General features: G+C 42.7%; 3 protein-coding genes across 3 annotated transcripts; all 3 read left to right on the top strand.

Annotated features, from left to right (window-relative positions):
- Positions 1–251: 251 nt before the first annotated feature.
- LOC308653334 (proline-rich protein 23C-like) lies at positions 252–971 on the top strand (the record flags this gene model as incomplete). The annotated part of the gene is made up of 1 exon (XM_081301934.1): positions 252–971. The coding sequence occupies one exon, from the start codon at positions 252–254 to the stop codon at positions 969–971; it is 720 nt and encodes a 239-aa protein (XP_081158060.1).
- A 6785-nt stretch (positions 972–7756) lies between these two features.
- LOC308653333 (proline-rich protein 23C-like) lies at positions 7757–8476 on the top strand (the record flags this gene model as incomplete). Its single annotated transcript, XM_081301933.1, has 1 exon — positions 7757–8476. The coding sequence occupies one exon, from the start codon at positions 7757–7759 to the stop codon at positions 8474–8476; it is 720 nt and encodes a 239-aa protein (XP_081158059.1).
- Positions 8477–15261: 6785 nt separating this feature from the next.
- LOC308653332 (proline-rich protein 23C-like) lies at positions 15262–15981 on the top strand (the record flags this gene model as incomplete). Its single annotated transcript, XM_081301932.1, has 1 exon — positions 15262–15981. One exon carries the CDS (start codon positions 15262–15264, stop codon positions 15979–15981), a length of 720 nt encoding a protein of 239 aa, XP_081158058.1.
- Between the last annotated feature and the right edge of the window lie 210 nt (positions 15982–16191).

Genomic DNA, 16191 nt, shown 5'->3' with positions numbered 1-16191 from the left:
GGGTTGCGCGGGCAATATAATTGGCCCTCCAGGGCGCATCCGGGTCAGTGCATAGTTGCAAGGTTCCAAAGTGGGACGCCAAGCACAGCAGTGGGCGCAGATCCAAAGAAGCTAGGACTGCCGCCCACTCGAAAGCTTAGCGCACCTCACCTGTCCTCTGGACCTGACTGTCAGCACGCGCAGGACCGCGCCGCCTGCGCCCCGCACTCACTTTGCCCCGAAACGGGAGCATCCACCACAGCGCTGTCGACATGGTGGGCATTCGTCCACGCAGCCCCAGCGCCTGCCCTGCGCCCTGCGGGGGACCACAGCCTGGAGGACCTGGCCCTGCCAAACGCCGCCGACTAGACGACCCTGCAGACCCTGCAGAGGCCCCGGCGGAACCCACCTTGCAAAACTCTGCAGCAGCAGCCAACGCCACCGCGCTCACCTCCGTGGTGGTTGTGGCCGCGGGCTGCTCCTTACAGGTACCCATGGACGACGGCGACCTGGTGCTACAGCCTGCGCCAAGCTCTGTCCTGCAAGTGAGTCTCCAAGGACACAACCTCATTCTGATCCCTGAGGGCCTCGTGGGAGCCACCGACCAACGCCCAGGAGGCCAGGGAGACTGTCCTGAAGACCCGGAACTGGGCGCCTTCCTGAGACCCCTCGGTGAGAACATGGTCGTCGAGCAGGGATTCTTCTGCGAATTTATGCCAGAGATCGTCAGAAAAATAGAGGCCTTCGAGGAGCAATGGATGGACCCTCCAGCCGGCCCGCAGGGGCCCATCCCATATCTCCGTGCTTGGGCCCCCACCCCTAGTCCAGTGAGGCGCTCTTCTAATCCCGCCTACGACGTGGATTTCCACCTTCTGAGGCCCTTCCCCACCTCACCACTGCAACCTCTACCTCCCTCTCCAAGTTCAAGTCCCCAGGTGCGTCCTCAGCGCTCTCCAGGCCCTAGGAGCAAAGCCTGCAGACGTCTGTTCTAGGAAGAAAGGAACTTCTCCCCACCCCACCACCGGACCCAACTCCTGGACACTCTCCTGGGGGGCCTGCTGGATCCCCAGAGCCCCTCAATAGTCAGCAATTCTGTGCTGACAATTGTTTTTTCTGTACCCGATTGTAAGGAAATAAAGACATCACGAAGAGAAGGCAGATTCCACATTTCATCTTGGAAATGGAAAATCTTCAGGAAAACCAAAAACTGTGTTTTCAGATTTGGGGGATTCTTCACAGGATCATTCTCTAAACACACACACACACACACACACACACACACACACACACACACACCCCATTTCCCTGCATTTTGTAGACGTTGTTTTCTCTCAAATGCACTTTTTAACTCATGTCGCCATTCCCCTCTTTTTTCCCCAAACCAAGAAAGCACTGGCTTTCTTATGCTGTGAGTTTCCTTCTGTGTTTTCCCATGGATTTATGAAGACATTCAGCCATAGCATGTCTAGTTCTTGATTTTTCCAGCTGCTGCCCCAGTGAACTGCCAAATACTATGATGGTTGCCACATCTGATTGTATGGTGTTTGTTCTCAGCAGTCTCTTAACCTGTTGAAGAAATTCTCTTCCAATCTTACTTCTTAATGTAAATGAGATTTATGTGGAATTTTATCAGATGTTGTCAGCATGCATTGGAATATATTTTTTAAATAAGTTCATCTGGTGATTTAAACCAATAGACTGATGGAAATGTTTGCTTTACTGCTATTCCACAGTGTTTTCTACCATTTAAATTGTACCCTGATTTTTTTCTAATGTAAATAAAACTTGTAACATTTGAAATGTTAATTTATTACCATGTTTGCTTCATTTCTATAAAGTAAAATATTACAAAACTGAAGCCAAAGGGTCATTTCATTTCAAAACATCAGTAACTATTCAGATTGACCACCGCACCTTACTAATTATTATTTTTAATTTTTAGTTGTACCTGAAAATACCTTTAGTTTATTCATTTATCTATTTTTTAATGTGATGCTGAGGATTGAACCCAGTGCCTCCATGGACTAGGCAAGGGTTCTACTGCTGAGCTACAACTCCAAATCCACATTACCAATTCTTTCCTACCTTTTTATTCTTAACATTCTACTCATTCAGTCTAGCCTCAATTTTCATCTGGCTGAAGAATATCCTTTCATAGTTATTTCCACCATGTCCTATGTGTGGTAAACTATCTTGGTTCTATAAATTTGAACATGGTTTTGCATGATAAACTCTCTTAGTATTGTATGCCTGAAAAGGCCATTATTACTCATGTATGAACATTTCAATTTGGTGTCAACACAGCTTATATATAATCAGAGATATGATAAATTATTGTATAGTTGTGTATTAAGAATTGTAAGGCAAAATAAATTTTAAAAAGAAAAAACGCCGTTATTACATATTCATTCTTAAATATAAAATGATATATAACTGTTTGAACAATATTCGCCTATTGCCATTTTTGTGATTGCAAGATAAAAAGTCTGCGAATCAAGTTGTTATTCCTTTTAGATGTGACTTTTCTACTCATTGTAGTATATTTTTAAATTGTCTTATTTTACACTTTGTGTTCCTTGATTTTTAAATGTTTTTATTATTGCATTATAGTTATACATAATAGTGGGGTACATTTTTGACACTCATATATGCATAGAATATAATTGGTTCCATTTTAATAACCATTACTTCCACTTTCCCTTCTCTCCACTCTCCCCTGTTCCTCTTCCTCTCTACTAGTCTTCCTTCTATTTATTTTTAGCTTTTTAATCAGTTGCTTTATAGATAATACATAATGACAGAATGCACTATGACATATTCACATATGTACATAGCATAATATGATCAATTTCACTCCACAGCTCCACACTTTGCCCACTCCTCCTCCTTCTCCCTCAATTCCCTTCTTCCATTCCACTGATGTCCCAAAGGAAAAAATTAAGAGCATGAATAAAGGGCTTACAGAATGAGGAAATCTTTACCACTACTCTTCTGACAGGGAATTCATACTTAGAATATATTAAGAACTCAAAAATCTTAATCCCCCCCCCAAGTCACAAAAGAACCAATCAATAAGTGGGCAAAAGAACTAAACACACTTCTGAAAAGAAGAAATACAAACGACTAACAAACATGAAAAAAAATGTTCAAAATGTTCAACATCCCTAGAAATCAGGGAAATGGGAGATACAGGAGTTTGGATTGCTTCAGAATCATGAAAGATCCAGTCATACCAGTGTTTTGGAAGAATCATCCAAACATATTTTTAAATCATTAGGAATTGTGACAGAATCAATATGGAATAGAGTAAAAAGCATTCAAGAAATGAGGGGCAAGAGCCCCAGGGTTGGAATGACAGTGGAGAGCTGCACTAAGAAAGAGTAGTGGGCGGGATTGGTGTGGTGGCTCCCGTATTCCCAGAAGACCATCCCAACATCTGAAGGTTGAGGCAGGAGGGTCACAAGTTCAAAGCCATCCTCAGCAACTTAGTGAGGCCCTAAGCAACTCAGTGAGACCCTGTCTCTAAACTACAAAAAAGAACAGGGAGTGTGGATCAGTGGTTGAGGTTCCCTGGGTTCAATCCCTGGTACCAATACAAAACACAAAAATAACAAACAAACAAAAAAACAAAAAAACAGTAGTGTGGAATTGAATGACCATTTCTAAAATAATCAATGCATTTGGGAATGAGAAGGATGGTTAATTACCAATGAAATCTAAATATGAGATCCAGGCAGTCTCTTCAACTCATACAATTAGTCTTACATCTCTTGGAGCTAGGGGTAGGAACCTAAGCACCTGACCCAGAGTTTACTGAACAGATAGGTTGAATTCTCAAATTAGGCAAGTCTGTGCTGGTGAGGTCACACCTCTGATTGGGCTCTGACACATGGGGTAAAGACAACCAGGTGGACAGATTTGAATATCTTGAATTCCCAGACCCCAAGCCTGGAGAACTGGCCTGGTCTTCTCTGTTAATGGTTGACAGTGCCTTGCATTAAGTTGACAGAAGCAGCTCCCTGGCAAGGCAACATGAATTGACCTCAAAACCTTCCCTTAACTCCTCTCCACCACAAGGCCAGTAATTAAAGTTAAGCCCAGAAATATGGGCCTGTAAACAATGAAGGGGAGGGAAGAAAGGCACATAATTGTGTGTGTGTGTGTGTGTGTGTGTGTGTGTGTGCCTGCGCGAGTGTGTGCATGCATGTGTGTGTGTGTGTGTGCAGGTGTATGTGTCTGTTCTGCAGGATTCACCCAACATAAACCAGTAGGAATCAAGTATAAAACTGAAGCTGCTGGATATCAGCCTGTTAAAGAGAGAGTTTGGAAATTTAGAAGAATTCTCCTGTAATACAAGAGAGTTTTAACACCCTGGCAAGGACTTTGTTAAGACAGTACTCACATTCTTAAAAGCAACTCTCAGAAGCTTGGAGAAAAGAATGATCCACAGTACAAGCATATAAGCATATAAGTCTTACAGGAGGCAGGACAAAAGTGTTGAAAAGAAAGAGGACTTAGAGGTCACCTGTCAGAAATAGTCTATGAGAATATTCAAATAACCACAAAGTATACCAGAAGTAGAACTGTAAGAATAATAGGGAATCAGATAATCAGGTCATAAAAGACTATAGGAGAGCCATAGACACTTCATTAGACATCTGAGAAGTAAATGGTGTGTAGTATTCTGAGACCCAATTTATTAAAGTAAAAAAAAATAGAAGAGAGGAATATTTTATAGAAAATATAAGAAAATAATTGCCAATAATTATATGAAAAAAAATGATGTGGCCACACAGGTAATCAGAAATGCAAAATAAAAACACAGGGTAGCACTTTACTATATCGGGTAGGAAAAGATTTAAGAATCCAGCAATAAGAAATGCTTGCAAGGCAAGTAACCCAGTCGATAAATGGGTACATGAAGTGTACAGACACTTCTCAAAAGAAGTATGAAGGGTCAACAATTATATAAAAAAATGTTCAACATTTTTAGCCACCAGGGAAATGCACAACAGGGTAGGGGATGTGGCTCAGCAGCACAGCACTTGCTTAGCACCAGCAAGGCCCTGGGTTGGATAATCTGCACCAATAAAAATAAATAAATAAAGGGAAATGCATATCAAAACTATACTGAGCAGTGGTGTACGCCTGCAATCCCAACTGCTAGGGAGGCTGAGGCAGAAAGATTGTGAGTTCAAATCCAGCCCCAGCAACTTAGTGAGGCCTTTAGCAACTCAGTGAGACCCTGTCTCTAAATAGAATACAAATAAGGACCTCGGGATGTGGCTCAGTGGTTAAAGGCCCCTGGGTTCATTCCCCAGTACAAAAACAAACAAACAAACAAATAACCTATACTGAGATTCCATCTGACTTCAGTTAGAAGTGCAGCCATCAAGAATACAAACAATAAATGCTGGTGAGGATGGGATGATGGGGTAAGAAACTCTTACACACTGTTGGTGGGAATATAAATTAGTACAGCCACTATGGAAATCAGTATGGGGGTTCTTCAAAAGGCTAAAAATAAATCTTCCATATGATCCAGCTATACCACATTTGGGTATTTGTCAAAAAATAAAAAATAAAGACAGCACATTTTACAGATAGCATGCATACCATCTTTATTGCAGCACAATTCACATTAGCCAAGTAATGGGATCAACCAAGGTGTCTGTCAACAGATAAATGGATAAAGAATATCATATATATATATATATATATATATATATATATATATATACACACACACACACACACACACACATATGCACACACACAAAATGCAGTTTTATTCAGACATAAAGAAGAACAAAAATGTCACTTGCAGAAGAATAGATGAAACTGGAGACCATAATTTTTTTGAGTGAATAAGTCAAAATCAGAGAGAAAAGTACCATGTGTTTTCTCCCATGTGTGGAAACTAGGAGGGAAAAAAAGGACCCCATGAAATTAGAAGGGAGATGGGAGAGTAGAGGGAAGGGATCAGGGGAGAAAAGAAGGAATAGTGAGGGAAGCACTGGGGAATGAAATTGATCCATTTATGGTTTTGTGTAGTAACCAATGAGCCACAGTGAAAGTTGCCATTCTGTACATTTTATAGGCACTGATGAATGGAAGAAAAGCAGGCAGGCCAGCAGACAGGCAGGCATATGAGAGATAAATGTTTGCAAGAATGTAGTGAAATTGAAACACATTGGGCTCCCGCGAATGTAAACCAAGAAATAGAAACATTGGAAATAAAACAGGGTAGACACACATGTTAATATGAAAGGCACACACAGTACCAAATCAGTGTTCGTTAGGTGTACACAATAAATACCTAAATTAAGTATAATTGATTTAAAGTCACGATTGCATTTGATTCTACAACAAACATAAATGAAGTGTTTAATTATGGGAAATTTTGCTTTACCACTTAGAGCCTCAGCTGTTGTAAGGGGAAAAAAAAGATCATATCTGGCAAGACCAGGGTGAGGAAGTACCAAGGATTGAACCCAGGGATAACAATTTAACCACTGAGCCAAATCCCCAGCCCGTTTTTTTTTTTTTTTTTTTTTTTTTCTTGAGACAGGGTCTCTCTAAATTGCTTAAGATCTCTTTAAATTGTTGAGGCGGGCTTTCAACTTGGGATCCTCTGGTTTCAACTGGCCAAATCGCCCGGATTACAGACATGCACCACTACGCCTAGAAAAATCATTTTTTAAAACAGTAAAATGGTGGACATATAAGTAAGTGCTCAATAAAAAAGAAAAAAAAGTTAATTGTATTGCTTTAATTTTAATAATGCAATTAACAATTTTATTACAGGCCTTAACCTTCAGGAACAAACTGCCATAAAGCTTTTCATTTTAGTATTTAAAATGCACTTTTCCTAAAAGAAAAATCTACATTTTTCATTTATTCTTAAGATAAAACGATTGTCAAACATTAAAAAGAATTTCAGGCCGGGCATGGTGGTGCAAGCCTGCAATCCCAGCAACTCAGCAGGCTGAGGAAAGAGGATCAGGAGTTCAAAGTCAATCTCAGCAACAGTTAGGCTCTAAACAACCTACCAAGATCCTAACTCTAAATAAAATACATAAAGAGCTGGGGATGTGGCTCAGTGATGCAGTGCCCCCGAGTTCTAAGTACCTCCCCATCCCCTCAAAATAATAATAATAATAAAATACTCAGAACTGGAATCTTGCTTAGCATTTGTAAGTCCCTGAGTTCAATCCCCAGCAGCAGAAAGGACAAAGTGGGGGGGCACTTTAAGTAGCCTTTGGGTGGGTTGGCGGTTGGGGATTACTAGGTGCAGGGGACTTTTTGAGTGTTTTCCCCAGAATCCTGGAAGACATGAATTCTAACGTTAGCCATCTTGAAATTCTACGCCTGTTTTTATCCCTCCACGCAAGAAACACCAGTGATTCTGCCCACTAGGTATTTCCCCACAGAGACACACCACAGCCAAAGCTGTTAGCCAGCCGACTCCTCCCATCTAGGGGCGGAGCTCCGTAGGGGCGGAGCTTAGCGTGACACTGGAACTTGGGTTGCGCGGGCAATATAATTGGCCCTCCAGGGCGCATCCGGGTCAGTGCATAGTTGCAAGGTTCCAAAGTGGGACGCCAAGCACAGCAGTGGGCGCAGATCCAAAGAAGCTAGGACTGCCGCCCACTCGAAAGCTTAGCGCACCTCACCTGTCCTCTGGACCTGACTGTCAGCACGCGCAGGACCGCGCCGCCTGCGCCCCGCACTCACTTTGCCCCGAAACGGGAGCATCCACCACAGCGCTGTCGACATGGTGGGCATTCGTCCACGCAGCCCCAGCGCCTGCCCTGCGCCCTGCGGGGGACCACAGCCTGGAGGACCTGGCCCTGCCAAACGCCGCCGACTAGACGACCCTGCAGACCCTGCAGAGGCCCCGGCGGAACCCACCTTGCAAAACTCTGCAGCAGCAGCCAACGCCACCGCGCTCACCTCCGTGGTGGTTGTGGCCGCGGGCTGCTCCTTACAGGTACCCATGGACGACGGCGACCTGGTGCTACAGCCTGCGCCAAGCTCTGTCCTGCAAGTGAGTCTCCAAGGACACAACCTCATTCTGATCCCTGAGGGCCTCGTGGGAGCCACCGACCAACGCCCAGGAGGCCAGGGAGACTGTCCTGAAGACCCGGAACTGGGCGCCTTCCTGAGACCCCTCGGTGAGAACATGGTCGTCGAGCAGGGATTCTTCTGCGAATTTATGCCAGAGATCGTCAGAAAAATAGAGGCCTTCGAGGAGCAATGGATGGACCCTCCAGCCGGCCCGCAGGGGCCCATCCCATATCTCCGTGCTTGGGCCCCCACCCCTAGTCCAGTGAGGCGCTCTTCTAATCCCGCCTACGACGTGGATTTCCACCTTCTGAGGCCCTTCCCCACCTCACCACTGCAACCTCTACCTCCCTCTCCAAGTTCAAGTCCCCAGGTGCGTCCTCAGCGCTCTCCAGGCCCTAGGAGCAAAGCCTGCAGACGTCTGTTCTAGGAAGAAAGGAACTTCTCCCCACCCCACCACCGGACCCAACTCCTGGACACTCTCCTGGGGGGCCTGCTGGATCCCCAGAGCCCCTCAATAGTCAGCAATTCTGTGCTGACAATTGTTTTTTCTGTACCCGATTGTAAGGAAATAAAGACATCACGAAGAGAAGGCAGATTCCACATTTCATCTTGGAAATGGAAAATCTTCAGGAAAACCAAAAACTGTGTTTTCAGATTTGGGGGATTCTTCACAGGATCATTCTCTAAACAAACACACACACACACACACACACACACACACACACACACACACCATTTCCCTGCATTTTGTAGACGTTGTTTTCTCTCAAATGCACTTTTTAACTCATGTCGCCATTCCCCTCTTTTTTCCCCAAACCAAGAAAGCACTGGCTTTCTTATGCTGTGAGTTTCCTTCTGTGTTTTCCCATGGATTTATGAAGACATTCAGCCATAGCATGTCTAGTTCTTGATTTTTCCAGCTGCTGCCCCAGTGAACTGCCAAATACTATGATGGTTGCCACATCTGATTGTATGGTGTTTGTTCTCAGCAGTCTCTTAACCTGTTGAAGAAATTCTCTTCCAATCTTACTTCTTAATGTAAATGAGATTTATGTGGAATTTTATCAGATGTTGTCAGCATGCATTGGAATATATTTTTTAAATAAGTTCATCTGGTGATTTAAACCAATAGACTGATGGAAATGTTTGCTTTACTGCTATTCCACAGTGTTTTCTACCATTTAAATTGTACCCTGATTTTTTTCTAATGTAAATAAAACTTGTAACATTTGAAATGTTAATTTATTACCATGTTTGCTTCATTTCTATAAAGTAAAATATTACAAAACTGAAGCCAAAGGGTCATTTCATTTCAAAACATCAGTAACTATTCAGATTGACCACCGCACCTTACTAATTATTATTTTTAATTTTTAGTTGTACCTGAAAATACCTTTAGTTTATTCATTTATCTATTTTTTAATGTGATGCTGAGGATTGAACCCAGTGCCTCCATGGACTAGGCAAGGGTTCTACTGCTGAGCTACAACTCCAAATCCACATTACCAATTCTTTCCTACCTTTTTATTCTTAACATTCTACTCATTCAGTCTAGCCTCAATTTTCATCTGGCTGAAGAATATCCTTTCATAGTTATTTCCACCATGTCCTATGTGTGGTAAACTATCTTGGTTCTATAAATTTGAACATGGTTTTGCATGATAAACTCTCTTAGTATTGTATGCCTGAAAAGGCCATTATTACTCATGTATGAACATTTCAATTTGGTGTCAACACAGCTTATATATAATCAGAGATATGATAAATTATTGTATAGTTGTGTATTAAGAATTGTAAGGCAAAATAAATTTTAAAAAGAAAAAACGCCGTTATTACATATTCATTCTTAAATATAAAATGATATATAACTGTTTGAACAATATTCGCCTATTGCCATTTTTGTGATTGCAAGATAAAAAGTCTGCGAATCAAGTTGTTATTCCTTTTAGATGTGACTTTTCTACTCATTGTAGTATATTTTTAAATTGTCTTATTTTACACTTTGTGTTCCTTGATTTTTAAATGTTTTTATTATTGCATTATAGTTATACATAATAGTGGGGTACATTTTTGACACTCATATATGCATAGAATATAATTGGTTCCATTTTAATAACCATTACTTCCACTTTCCCTTCTCTCCACTCTCCCCTGTTCCTCTTCCTCTCTACTAGTCTTCCTTCTATTTATTTTTAGCTTTTTAATCAGTTGCTTTATAGATAATACATAATGACAGAATGCACTATGACATATTCACATATGTACATAGCATAATATGATCAATTTCACTCCACAGCTCCACACTTTGCCCACTCCTCCTCCTTCTCCCTCAATTCCCTTCTTCCATTGCACTGATGTCCCAAAGGAAAAAATTAAGAGCATGAATAAAGGGCTTACAGAATGAGGAAATCTTTACCACTACTCTACTGACAGGGAATTCATACTTAGAATATATTAAGGACTCAAAAATCTTAATCCCCCCCCCAAATCACAAAAGAATCAATCAATAAGTGGGCAAAAGAACTAAACACACTTCTGAAAAGAAGAAATACAAACGACCAACAAACATGAAAAAAAAATGTTCAAAATGTTCAACATCCCTAGAAATCAGGGAAATGGGAGATACAGGAGTTTGGATTGCTTCAGAATCATGAAAGATCCAGTCATACCAGTGTTTTGGAAGAATCATCCAAACATATTTTTAAATCATTAGGAATTGTGACAGAATCAATATGGAATAGAGTAAAAAGCATTCAAGAAATTAGGGGCAAGAGCCCCAGGGTTGGAATGACAGTGGAGAGCTGCACTAAGAAAGAGTAGTGGGCGGGATTGGTGTGGTGGCTCCCGTATTCCCAGAAGACCATCCCAACATCTGAAGGTTGAGGCAGGAGGGTCACAAGTTCAAAGCCATCCTCAGCAACTTAGTGAGGCCCTAAGCAACTCAGTGAGACCCTGTCTCTAAACTACAAAAAAGAACAGGGAGTGTGGATCAGTGGTTGAGGTTCCCTGGGTTCAATCCCTGGTACCAATACAAAACACAAAAATAACAAACAAACAAAAAAACAAAAAAACAGTAGTGTGGAATTGAATGACCATTTCTAAAATAATCAATGCATTTGGGAATGAGAAGGATGGTTAATTACCAATGAAATCTAAATATGAGATCCAGGCAGTCTCTTCAACTCATACAATTAGTCTTACATCTCTTGGAGCTAGGGGTAGGAACCTAAGCACCTGACCCAGAGTTTACTGAACAGATAGGTTGAATTCTCAAATTAGGCAAGTCTGTGCTGGTGAGGTCACACCTCTGATTGGGCTCTGACACATGGGGTAAAGACAACCAGGTGGACAGATTTGAATATCTTGAATTCCCAGACCCCAAGCCTGGAGAACTGGCCTGGTCTTCTCTGTTAATGGTTGACAGTGCCTTGCATTAAGTTGACAGAAGCAGCTCCCTGGCAAGGCAACATGAATTGACCTCAAAACCTTCCCTTAACTCCTCTCCACCACAAGGCCAGTAATTAAAGTTAAGCCCAGAAATATGGGCCTGTAAACAATGAAGGGGAGGGAAGAAAGGCACATAATTGTGTGTGTGTGTGTGTGTGTGTGTGTGTGTGTGCCTGCGCGAGTGTGTGCATGCATGTGTGTGTGTGTGTGTGCAGGTGTATGTGTCTGTTCTGCAGGATTCACCCAACATAAACCAGTAGGAATCAAGTATAAAACTGAAGCTGCTGGATATCAGCCTGTTAAAGAGAGAGTTTGGAAATTTAGAAGAATTCTCCTGTAATACAAGAGAGTTTTAACACCCTGGCAAGGACTTTGTTAAGACAGTACTCACATTCTTAAAAGCAACTCTCAGAAGCTTGGAGAAAAGAATGATCCACAGTACAAGCATATAAGCATATAAGTCTTACAGGAGGCAGGACAAAAGTGTTGAAAAGAAAGAGGACTTAGAGGTCACCTGTCAGAAATAGTCTATGAGAATATTCAAATAACCACAAAGTATACCAGAAGTAGAACTGTAAGAATAATAGGGAATCAGATAATCAGGTCATAAAAGACTATAGGAGAGCCATAGACACTTCATTAGACATCTGAGAAGTAAATGGTGTGTAGTATTCTGAGACCCAATTTATTAAAGTAAAAAAAAAATAGAAGAGAGGAATATTTTATAGAAAATATAAGAAAATAATTGCCAATAATTATATGAAAAAAAATGATGTGGCCACACAGGTAATCAGAAATGCAAAATAAAAACACAGGGTAGCACTTTACTATATCGGGTAGGAAAAGATTTAAGAATCCAGCAATAAGAAATGCTTGCAAGGCAAGTAACCCAGTCGATAAATGGGTACATGAAGTGTACAGACACTTCTCAAAAGAAGTATGAAGGGTCAACAATTATATAAAAAAATGTTCAACATTTTTAGCCACCAGGGAAATGCACAACAGGGTAGGGGATGTGGCTCAGCAGCACAGCACTTGCTTAGCACCAGCAAGGCCCTGGGTTGGATAATCTGCACCAATAAAAATAAATAAATAAAGGGAAATGCATATCAAAACTATACTGAGCAGTGGTGTACGCCTGCAATCCCAACTGCTAGGGAGGCTGAGGCAGAAAGATTGTGAGTTCAAATCCAGCCCCAGCAACTTAGTGAGGCCTTTAGCAACTCAGTGAGACCCTGTCTCTAAATAGAATACAAATAAGGACCTCGGGATGTGGCTCAGTGGTTAAAGGCCCCTGGGTTCATTCCCCAGTACAAAAACAAACAAACAAACAAATAACCTATACTGAGATTCCATCTGACTTCAGTTAGAAGTGCAGCCATCAAGAATACAAACAATAAATGCTGGTGAGGATGGGATGATGGGGTAAGAAACTCTTACACACTGTTGGTGGGAATATAAATTAGTACAGCCACTATGGAAATCAGTATGGGGGTTCTTCAAAAGGCTAAAAATAAATCTTCCATATGATCCAGCTATACCACATTTGGGTATTTGTCAAAAAATAAAAAATAAAGACAGCACATTTTACAGATAGCATGCATACCATCTTTATTGCAGCACAATTCACATTAGCCAAGTAATGGGATCAACCAAGGTGTCTGTCAACAGATAAATGGATAAAGAATATCATATATATATATATATATATATATATATATATATATACACACACACACACACACACACACATATGCACACACACAAAATGCAGTTTTATTCAGACATAAAGAAGAACAAAAATGTCACTTGCAGAAGAATAGATGAAACTGGAGACCATAATTTTTTTGAGTGAATAAGTCAAAATCAGAGAGAAAAGTACCATGTGTTTTCTCCCATGTGTGGAAACTAGGAGGGAAAAAAAGGACCCCATGAAATTAGAAGGGAGATGGGAGAGTAGAGGGAAGGGATCAGGGGAGAAAAGAAGGAATAGTGAGGGAAGCACTGGGGAATGAAATTGATCCATTTATGGTTTTGTGTAGTAACCAATGAGCCACAGTGAAAGTTGCCATTCTGTACATTTTATAGGCACTGATGAATGGAAGAAAAGCAGGCAGGCCAGCAGACAGGCAGGCATATGAGAGATAAATGTTTGCAAGAATGTAGTGAAATTGAAACACATTGGGCTCCCGCGAATGTAAACCAAGAAATAGAAACATTGGAAATAAAACAGGGTAGACACACATGTTAATATGAAAGGCACACACAGTACCAAATCAGTGTTCGTTAGGTGTACACAATAAATACCTAAATTAAGTATAATTGATTTAAAGTCACGATTGCATTTGATTCTACAACAAACATAAATGAAGTGTTTAATTATGGGAAATTTTGCTTTACCACTTAGAGCCTCAGCTGTTGTAAGGGGAAAAAAAAGATCATATCTGGCAAGACCAGGGTGAGGAAGTACCAAGGATTGAACCCAGGGATAACAATTTAACCACTGAGCCAAATCCCCAGCCCGTTTTTTTTTTTTTTTTTTTTTTTTTCTTGAGACAGGGTCTCTCTAAATTGCTTAAGATCTCTTTAAATTGTTGAGGCGGGCTTTCAACTTGGGATCCTCTGGTTTCAACTGGCCAAATCGCCCGGATTACAGACATGCACCACTACGCCTAGAAAAATCATTTTTTAAAACAGTAAAATGGTGGACATATAAGTAAGTGCTCAATAAAAAAGAAAAAAAAGTTAATTGTATTGCTTTAATTTTAATAATGCAATTAACAATTTTATTACAGGCCTTAACCTTCAGGAACAAACTGCCATAAAGCTTTTCATTTTAGTATTTAAAATGCACTTTTCCTAAAAGAAAAATCTACATTTTTCATTTATTCTTAAGATAAAACGATTGTCAAACATTAAAAAGAATTTCAGGCCGGGCATGGTGGTGCAAGCCTGCAATCCCAGCAACTCAGCAGGCTGAGGAAAGAGGATCAGGAGTTCAAAGTCAATCTCAGCAACAGTTAGGCTCTAAACAACCTACCAAGATCCTAACTCTAAATAAAATACATAAAGAGCTGGGGATGTGGCTCAGTGATGCAGTGCCCCCAAGTTCTAAGTACCTCCCCATCCCCTCAAAATAATAATAATAATAAAATACTCAGAACTGGAATCTTGCTTAGCATTTGTAAGTCCCTGAGTTCAATCCCCAGCAGCAGAAAGGACAAAGTGGGGGGGCACTTTAAGTAGCCTTTGGGTGGGTTGGCGGTTGGGGATTACTAGGTGCAGGGGACTTTTTGAGTGTTTTCCCCAGAATCCTGGAAGACATGAATTCTAACGTTAGCCATCTTGAAATTCTACGCCTGTTTTTATCCCTCCACGCAAGAAACACCAGTGATTCTGCCCACTAGGTATTTCCCCACAGAGACACACCACAGCCAAAGCTGTTAGCCAGCCGACTCCTCCCATCTAGGGGCGGAGCTCCGTAGGGGCGGAGCTTAGCGTGACACTGGAACTTGGGTTGCGCGGGCAATATAATTGGCCCTCCAGGGCGCATCCGGGTCAGTGCATAGTTGCAAGGTTCCAAAGTGGGACGCCAAGCACAGCAGTGGGCGCAGATCCAAAGAAGCTAGGACTGCCGCCCACTCGAAAGCTTAGCGCACCTCCCCTGTCCTCTGGACCTGACTGTCAGCACGCGCAGGACCGCGCCGCCTGCGCCCCGCACTCACTTTGCCCCGAAACGGGAGCATCCACCACAGCGCTGTCGACATGGTGGGCATTCGTCCACGCAGCCCCAGCGCCTGCCCTGCGCCCTGCGGGGGACCACAGCCTGGAGGACCTGGCCCTGCCAAACGCCGCCGACTAGACGACCCTGCAGACCCTGCAGAGGCCCCGGCGGAACCCACCTTGCAAAACTCTGCAGCAGCAGCCAACGCCACCGCGCTCACCTCCGTGGTGGTTGTGGCCGCGGGCTGCTCCTTACAGGTACCCATGGACGACGGCGACCTGGTGCTACAGCCTGCGCCAAGCTCTGTCCTGCAAGTGAGTCTCCAAGGACACAACCTCATTCTGATCCCTGAGGGCCTCGTGGGAGCCACCGACCAACGCCCAGGAGGCCAGGGAGACTGTCCTGAAGACCCGGAACTGGGCGCCTTCCTGAGACCCCTCGGTGAGAACATGGTCGTCGAGCAGGGATTCTTCTGCGAATTTATGCCAGAGATCGTCAGAAAAATAGAGGCCTTCGAGGAGCAATGGATGGACCCTCCAGCCGGCCCGCAGGGGCCCATCCCATATCTCCGTGCTTGGGCCCCCACCCCTAGTCCAGTGAGGCGCTCTTCTAATCCCGCCTACGACGTGGATTTCCACCTTCTGAGGCCCTTCCCCACCTCACCACTGCAACCTCTACCTCCCTCTCCAAGTTCAAGTCCCCAGGTGCGTCCTCAGCGCTCTCCAGGCCCTAGGAGCAAAGCCTGCAGACGTCTGTTCTAGGAAGAAAGGAACTTCTCCCCACCCCACCACCGGACCCAACTCCTGGACACTCTCCTGGGGGGCCTGCTGGATCCCCAGAGCCCCTCAATAGTCAGCAATTCTGTGCTGACAATTGTTTTTTCTGTACCCGATTGTAAGGAAATAAAGACATCACGAAGAGAAGGCAGATTCCACATTTCATCTTGGAAATGGAAAATCTTCAGGAAAACC

This window comes from Spermophilus citellus (genome assembly GCF_964194105.1).
Source record: "Spermophilus citellus genome assembly, chromosome: 7".
In the NCBI taxonomy this organism is placed as follows: Eukaryota; Metazoa; Chordata; class Mammalia; order Rodentia; family Sciuridae; genus Spermophilus; species Spermophilus citellus.
The sequence above is the reverse complement of the archived record's forward strand: the minus strand, read 5'-3'. Positions and strand labels throughout refer to the sequence as shown.